General features: G+C 45.8%; 1 protein-coding gene across 1 annotated transcript in view; it reads left to right on the top strand.

Moving 5' to 3' along the window:
* PCDH15 (protocadherin related 15) overlaps positions 1–8695 on the top strand; it is a 326536-nt gene that overhangs the window by 24650 nt on the left and 293191 nt on the right. The window contains exon 2 of the mRNA XM_009637544.2: positions 5848–5913. Coding sequence (XP_009635839.1) covers positions 5848–5913 — 66 coding nt within the window. The remainder of the gene's footprint in view (positions 1–5847; positions 5914–8695) is intronic.

The following is an 8695-nucleotide window of genomic DNA, read 5'->3' as shown; positions in this document are numbered from 1 at the left end:
TTGCGCGTTAGGCTGCGGTGGACAGTTGCACAGGAGCTGCAGGGGTGGATCGAGGTGTCCGAGCCTCCCCTCTCGCTCCCCAGGTGTGCGTTATCGCTTTGGCGGCGGCTGCAATTATTCAGGCAGCTGAGCAAAATTAAAAGACCATAGACGGTCACCTCGTGGCCTCCAGGACAAAATGAGCCGGCTTAGTTCGAACGCCCGTGTGCTCTGCTCTGCCAGGTCAGCCCCAGAGATGACTTCCCCCAGCCAGGCCACGGTGCCGTCCTAAACTGCCGCCGTTATGTCTGATAAACCGAAAACTGCTGCTTGTGCTCATCTGCATGAGTTTGAAAGAGGGGTTAAGCTGACTGGTCCTGTATGCTGTTAATGTGCCTTATTATTATGGCTTAAAAATCACACACGTATGGCTTAAAAATTATCTCTGTGCCATTGATGGTGATTTCTGAGGCCTCAGCAAGGCTCTTTGAGTTGCTTGCCTCCAGTCGCAATTGGCCACAAATTACTTTGTTTAAAGATAGCAGCCAACTTTAGTATTTTCCATATGACCACGTTATTCATAGCCCGTAGTCATTGAAGCACATCAGAATCCTGAACTCACTTTAAATTATCGTTTGCTGCAATATTTAGGGATAATAAAATGGTTTATCTAAGTCGCAGAGGGTCAGTGGGGGTGGTTGGAAACTCTTTCTTCCTGCGCCGTGCTTGAGCAGTGCCACGTGAACAAGCGGTGCCTGGGTTCAGAATGAGCTTGCTCCAAGATGTTGCAGATGCTACACGCTTCCATGGCTTCAGGAGGAGTTTGGGCAAATTAACAACAACAAAAAAATCAGTTACAAATTAATTCCATGTTACTGGAATATTGCTTTCGTAGGCTGTGCTTGGCGATAGGTTTGAGTTTGTCCTGTTGAACAAATCCGGCTTTATGTGGTGTGTCAGGGTGGTCGGGCCTTGATCCTGTCCTTTGAGTTCACAGCTTTACAGGACGCACATCACCTTGCAAAGTGTTTCCAGCTCGGATTAAGTATGTGGGCAAATAGTGCGTAATTGTTGAGTTTAATGCTCTGAACTTCGTTAACACAACAGAAGTGCCCAAAACATAAAGAGAGAGTGATCGCGTGCCGTGATTTTTCCGACCTGGGGAGAAGTCCTAGGTAAGGAGGGACTGGTGTAGTAGTAACAGGGCCTTCTGCCATTTAGGGTCATCTTTGTTCCAGTGACAAATTAAAGAATGAAATCTTGTTCTGCCAACAAATAAAATAATTTCCTTTAGTAGTTAGCGAGTCAAATTTTATGAATTTTTTTTTTTTTTTTTTTTTGAAATCAGGCTGCATATCTGCCAGGGACTGAATCAGGTTTTGAGATTGCCTGTTGTGCGCCCTGTTGGTTTAAATAAAACAAACAAAATTACTTATCTGCATATATAAAAGCAAAATTGAATCTAAGATGAAATGGGAAATAACTCAGAGTAATAATTGGGTGTTTCTGAAGCACCTGGAAGAAGAGCTGGTGATGAGCGTGCTGAGGTGGCTTATCTTTCAGTTTTAAATCTCAGGGGCGCCTTTTTTGTCTTATTTTGCCAGGGTAAAAGTCTTTGTGCTGTGCTAGGACTAAGTTACCGAACTTTTCTTAAAGTTGTGCTCTGTTCCTGGGAACCCAGACTCGCTCTCAAGTGTTGTGGGAGACCCTTTTTTGGTTATTGTCACTTAAATTGGTAAGGCTTTGTGGGGCAAGCCCTCTGCGTCGCTGAACGTGCAAGCCACGTGTGCCCTGCAGTCGTGTGATTTAATGAGCAGAGCAGCCGACTTCGGGCACTGCTCCCAATTAATTCAAGGGTTTTATTTAGCTGGAGGTTAGGGGTTTATGAAGTATGAATGGGTGTTTGGGGTTTCCAAGTAACGGCGTTTAGCAGAGGGGTCTTACAGGCAACTCTTGATCACTGCGGCTGTCTCTAACTTCACGTCTTCGTTGTCAGACAGCTTAGAATCATAGAATCACTTTGGTTGGAAAAGACCTGTAAGATCACAAAGTCCAACCGTTCCCCTAACCCTGCCATCCCACCACTAAACCATGTCCCTCAGCACCTCATCTGTCCTTCTTTTAAGTATCTCCAGGGATGGGGACTCGACCACCTCCCTGGGCAGCCCCTTCCAGAGCTTGACAACCCTTTCTGTGAAGAAGTTTTTCCTAATGTCCAGCCTAAACCTGCCTCTACCTGTGTGTGAGGCTGTAGCTGCCTCTGTGAGTGTATGACCATGGGGCTTATTGGAAGGGATGAGGAGATCTTGGCGGAGGCTACTGCAGCCTCGTAAGGTCCATCTACAGCTGGTGGCGAAGAGGTGTGTCCCTCAAGGGATGCAGAGCAGGAGACCGGTTTGTAAGGTCCTCTGCAACAGCTTTGTGGGGGAGCTGGTCCCTTGGGAGGTGGCAGGAGAAAGGGCCCCCCTGCCAGAGGGAGGCTATGAGAACGCAGTTGGCCTTTTGGGATGGTGGGAAGGAGGAGAAGAGAGTTTGGGAGGGGAAAGCTCTGCCGTTCATGGCAAACCCCCAGGCTTGGGGGGAGCGGAGGTCGAAGGGGCCTTTGGCTGTCAGGCAGGTCAACCCCCGGCTCGCCGCGGGACTGTCTGCTCTCGGGTGTCTTGACAGCTCTTTGCGCTGCATGTCGGTTCCCCCCACGTGAAGTTTCTTATTAGTTCATTCAGTAACACCGGGTTTTTATAGATGTTTCTGTTTACTTGAGCTGTGAAGTTGGGAGAGAGCGAAGTCCTCCGAGCGGTGCAACCCCGGGATGGGACGGGGGCAGGGATGAGACAAAGGAGGGCGATGGGGCAGCTCTCCCTTGGCAGAGCATGGGATTATTCAAGTTAAGTTTGTTCCAGCTCAGGCTGTTTGACCTTGCTGAGCATCTTACCTAGACCAATGATTGAGGGTTTCCTCTGAGCCATCTCATTAAAAATAATTAGAAATTAAAATAATGAAAATTAGCCGTCAGAAACCAAATGGATCTGAGCCATGTAATGGTTCCATGAAGAGTTTGTTAAATACATTTTCACTTTGCTCCCAAGGAGACAGGCTCCTTATTTATCTGCCTTTGCCTTGATCTTAGAATTGTAAAGCAAATGCACTGGTTAGGTGAAACAGTGAAGTTAATGACAGGGACAGAAATGCTCTTCTGTAGGCTTTTTAGGAAAGCTGTCATAGCCTGTTGGTTTATTTACTCAGTTTTGTTTGCGTGACGCCTCCTGCCTTTTCGGTTGGATGCCCAGGGGCAGGGCACTGCCACATCCTGATTACATTTACTGGTGCTGCTACTTAGACGTAACACGTGTCGCGAAAAGTGTACGTAGGGGAGCTCAGTTATTCTGCCTGCCTCAAAGCGTGTTTGATTTAGCGTGATTTGAGTTCCACCACTGCTCCATTATGCCCAGGAATTTCAAGGGCAACTTGCGGGGCTTCCTTCCCTGGGTGGGACAAGCTGGCCCTTGCCTGTGCCGTGTTCCCTGCTGCTGCTCGCTGGGTGCTGTTGGATGGGGCCGGGGGCCTCTTCCCAAAGGAGCTATGTGATGGGAAAAAACCGTCCTGTCTTAGCAATTTCGGTAGGTTTATTAAAGCCTCCGTAGAAGTTTGTATCGGTGAGCTTCATTGCCCTAACGAAGAGTTTAGTGAAGTATCATTTGGTTAGCCAAATCCTAAACTTCTAGGAAATTATAACACATGTTTCTGGAACAGGTTAGGGTTGTGTCTGTTATGGGCCTGTTATTTTTATAGTATCCCGTGGAAAAAAAAAAAAAAAAAAAAAAAAAACAGGAAAAACAGTATCCTTATTTCCTGTAGGTGTGGAAGCACTGCTCGCCTCCCCGCGGCGTGCGCTTAGAGCAAGCGGAGGCGAAGGCGGCGTTGTTCAGATGCTCTCTTGGCTCTGGTAATGCCTCTGCAACAAAAAGCTTTAAACTTATCAACAGAAAACATGCAGTTTTTTGCGTATCAAACGAAAGCATATAAGAATAAAAGGAATAAGTACTGAGAATTTGTTCGTGAAATGATTTTATTTAGGCTGCTTAGGATAGCAAACCAAGCGGGTTTGTGAAACTCCCCAGGCAGCGGCACGGGGGTAAGGAAGGCGAGGGAGCGGGCAGCCGCCCAAGCGCTCTGCGTTTCAGAGCAGGGTTTGCCTTTTTGCCTCTAAAACAACGACGTGGTGACCGTTGTCATTAGTAATAATTCAGGTGTTGTTCAGGCTGTTCATAAATGCTAACAGCCTCAAGGAACGCCGTGCTGTCAGTCCTCACCCCGGCTGTTCCATGGCTTGGTCTTGCGGTTGAACTCCCCAGCTGAATGGCAAAGCTGCCGCTGGAGGGAGCGACCGTGCCCCCGAGATGTCCCAGAGGGGCTCCGCCTAAACGCACATCTGAATAAGGGCTTCATTGCTTTGATCTTCCTCCATAGCTCTTGTCTGTGCTGGGGTAATGACGGTCTTCAGTCAGCCACGGCGCAGTTCTTTTGAAGCCAATGAATGTGTAACTTTTACTGTAAGCCGGGAAGTAGCATTTGACCTGGGCTTGCTCTTGTGTTTAACTTACGGTGATGTTCTGTTGGGGCTTTTGGGTAAAAACGTTTAGAGCTTTCAAAAAAATGACAGCGCTGCTCCAGTGTTTCTTTCCTTGGCAAGAAAGCAATTAGAAGCTTCCTCCAAATGGGGTGTAGCCATCCAGGGCCATGCCAGGCATCTGAAGAGAGCCTGAATATCTTAAAAAAAGGGGCCTGCGATCTCATATAGAGCCCTCCATGGTGGAACGGGAAGGAGGACGCTTGTCTTGTACCACGTTGTTTCAGCGATACCGCGCGGCTCTTGGGAAATGAAAAGCACTGCTTAACTTTTATTTCTGGGTGCTGTGAAGAGGTAATATTTTTTTCTGCTCTTGGAAGCCCAAGTTGTTCACAAAGTACAGTCATCACATGGGGTGCACGTGCTTTTGTATATTTTAAGACTACGCCTATGTGTTTGCTAGCTCTGCATGTACTGCTTTATGTCTTTGAAGCTCTCTTTTGAGTAAACCAACAAAATCTTCCTTCTTTTCTTTCGTTATTCTGCTCTGCTTCCATTGATGACTCTAAACTTTTGACTCCAGACTGGCAATATGAGGGTAAGATGGCAAAATGTGACTTCCTGAACATTGCTCGTCTGTTTTTTAGTTTTTATTTTCCTTAGAACATTATTAACATTCTGTTCACTCTCTTTAGTTAGATCCTTTTGTTGCAATTCCATTCAAATTGTTTGTTTCTGTTGTGAAGCTTTAATTACGATTTATACCTTTTAATCATTCCTCTGTTACTTCTTTGGGTTAAATTACGATGGCATTAGCCCTGTCCTGAAGGACTTTTGCTTCACTGAGATCCCTGGTGGTATCGGGCGTGAGACCCGAGCAGGTTCATAGCGTAGCCATCAGTCTGTGCCGTGGTGGCGAGCGAAAACCATTCGGCGTGTGTTGGCCTTCATGATGGGGGAAGGAGGGCTCGCCTAAGAGAGAAAAGAACAAATCATAACAAGTTTTTGCTGTTTAAGTGTTTGTGTTAAATGTGGATCAGCATCTGAGATGTTAAATCCTTTGTCACCAGGTTCTCCTTTGCTTTATAAAGGTTATCGGAGTAAGGGATAAGAAAGCAGCTCAGATTTTGATCCGCTGTGAGTGTGACTTAGCTGCCAGTCGTAGCTCATACGTACATCGTATTTGAGTGAATACTTGTCTTCCCTATGCCAAATACACCGACTTGTTTTTAAAAAACAGCAACCAACCCCACAGGTCCTTCTTCTGGAATTAGAAATAACTTCTCTTTTTGTCTTTATAGATTGCAAATTGGCCAGAACAGGTCCTCCAGCCACAATAGTTCCTATCGATGAAGAAAGTCGGAACGGTGAGTGCACCTCGATTTCCCGCGACCCCCCTCTGGTTCCCCCGTGGTAGCCGGTGGGGGTGGAGGTGTGGGGGACGTCCGGACCCCTGTGCTTTGGTTTGGGGACTGGTCTCTGAAAACCTGTTAAGGGGGGGTGCGGGTGGAAAGGTGACGGTGATCCAAAATGCTGAGGTGTCGTTTCTTCTGAAAATTATACATTTTGATGACGTTGGCCGTTGACTCTAGATAGCTCTTGTGAATATGTGTTGAGTTTTAATGGGTGTTTAGACAATGATTATTTGTAATACAACAGTAGTTAAGCTCTGTTGTCACTAATATGCCAGATTATTTTTTTACCATTTGACTTCTTATGTCAGTATGTGTGGTGGGTTGACCTTGGCTGGACGCCAGGTACCACCAAGCTGCTCGTATCGCTCCCCTCTTCAGCGGGACAGGTGGGGAGAGAATGAGATGGAAAAGAAAGAAAACTTGTGGGTCAAGATAAAGGCACTTTAATAAAAAAGCAAAAGCAAAGGCTGCGTACAGTAGCAAAAGGAAAACAAGATTTTATTCTCTACTTCCCACTAGCAGGCGATGTCCAGCCGCTTCCCGGGAAGCAGGGCTTCAGTACACATAGTTGTTGCTCCGGAAGACAAAACATCATAGAAGATGAATGTCCCCCCCCTCCTCGTCCTTTTCCCTTAGTTTTTATATCTGAGCTGACGTCACATGGTATGGAATATCCCTTTGGTTGGTTTGGGTCAGGTGTCTTGGCTACGTCCCCTCCCAAGATCTTGCCCCCTTCCAGCCCACTGGTGGTGGTAGGGGGGAATGTTGGAGACAGCCTTGATGCTGTTTGAGCACTGCTCAGCAGGAGCCAAAACACTGGGGTGTGACCAACCCCTTTCTGCATACCAACAGAAAGCCCAGCCCTCTGCAGCTTGACCCAATACAGTATGGTGTTACCAGAGGACAAAATTCTGGTCAGTCTTTGGTTTCGGTGTGGTTAGGTGAAGCTGAAACCTTCTTTCTCTGACGCTCCTAGGAGTGTTAACATTGCTGTCTTCTGGATTTCACACGCAGCTTTTGGAAGGTTGCTTGTTGTTTCGCTTGGAGTTTATTAACAAGAGTTTATGGACGCCTCTGAAATGGCAAAGCTTGCTTGCATGTAGTCATGGAAACTTCAAAAGAAAACGAATGCGTTTGGGTTTTGGTTTTTTTTCTCCTGTCAAATCATGCTCTTCTCAACCTGTTGATCTGTAGTCCTAGCATGGCATTTATGCAGCATACTGCGATGTGACGAGGTGCGTTACCCCGTGAGAGCCAGCGCTTTGTACAGCAGCTCTTACTCCTGATATTAAGTTACTAATCTCTCTCGATTTTTATTTTGTGATTTTTATTTTTTTTTAAAACCTCATAAGCGAAGCACAGCTGTACGCTGCATGTGTTTATGTTGTGTTGTATATGGGTGCTTGAAATGGTGAACCAAGGCCAGGTCGTGCTGGTGGAAGCTCTCTGCTGTTACCCCTGGGGGAGCTGCTTGCTGTGGGCATTGCTCAGGGTCAGACGGGTAAGAGGATGCAGGGTTTACTGGTAAGAGAAGCAAAAAAACCAGTTGTTAATACACCTATATGTTGAAGAACTCTGTTAGTTGCCACTGGAGTGCTTTTCTTCCTCCTGTGCCAATTTTTCTTGCAATCACGTTGTCTGAAACTGAAAAGCAATGACTGGTCTCAGCAAAATGAAATTCCCCTGGTAATCGTGTCCATGTGCTGAGCAGGACTCTTTTTTCTGTTGATTTTGGTTTTTGTAATGCACAATCGTGTCCATGTGCTGAGCAGGACTCTTTTTTTTTCTGTTGATTTTGGTTTTTGTAATGCATCCCAGTGCTATAAAAGTAACTTACATAGTCTGACATGACTTTATGTAGAAAGCTGGATCATATTTATATCATGTTTATATCAAGTGAAAAATAAAGTCTGTCTTTTCTGTCAGAGCATTTAAAAGGTCTGGGATCCCAGCGTCCGTGGGAGGTCTGACCTTCCATAGCAGAACTTCATAATCTGTGCTGCAATTTTGCTCAACTCTCATTAAAATAGATTGGTATTTATGGTACCTAAATAGTTTAAGGGTCCAGAATCAATACTGTGGATTTTTCCTTTATCTTTTTTTTAATGTATGTACTATAGAAGGAGTCTTGGGATTTGAGGCTTATGGAGTAATTGTATCTGTCTCCGGGTGCTGGGGAGGCGTTGGGTATTCCTGGTTGTGCATCGGTAGCACTGGCCTGTCCCACAGCGCTTTAGTCGCACGTGCTTGCAGCACTCGCGTCGCTTATCTGGAGAACGTGGTGGGAGCAACAGCCGGAACTAAGGCTAGATGCTGACCATAGAATCATTTGAAATAGAAACAGAAATTTAGAGAAATAAAAAACTTTGCAGCTCTCTAATGGAATGACGTAATAAACTTTATTTCTCAGCTTTTTAATGCTTGATCCAGTGTGTACTAAAAACTAGAAAGTTAACATTTCTGTCCTGCAAGAAAGATGGTTTGATTGAGTATGGTGGGAGAGGTGTGACTTTCCTAAAAGCTTTGCATGTGTCTGCAATAATTTAATTTATCTATTTCACTCTGAATTCTTATGAACCATTAACTCCCCATTAAAGAAGTCAAATGGGGAGTAGAAACTCCAATTCGCGTTGTAGCTAATGGAAGCGACACACCTCATCTGTAAGCCACAATATGTGTTAAGTGAATGGATCTCCTGGGAAGCCGCTTCCCGAGCTGAAATGGCCGTGAGCCT

Source organism: Egretta garzetta, unplaced genomic scaffold (assembly GCF_000687185.1).
Source record: "Egretta garzetta isolate BGI_Z169 unplaced genomic scaffold, ASM68718v1 scaffold234, whole genome shotgun sequence".
Classification (NCBI taxonomy): Eukaryota; Metazoa; Chordata; class Aves; order Pelecaniformes; family Ardeidae; genus Egretta; species Egretta garzetta.
This window is presented reverse-complemented; position numbering and strand designations above follow the sequence as displayed.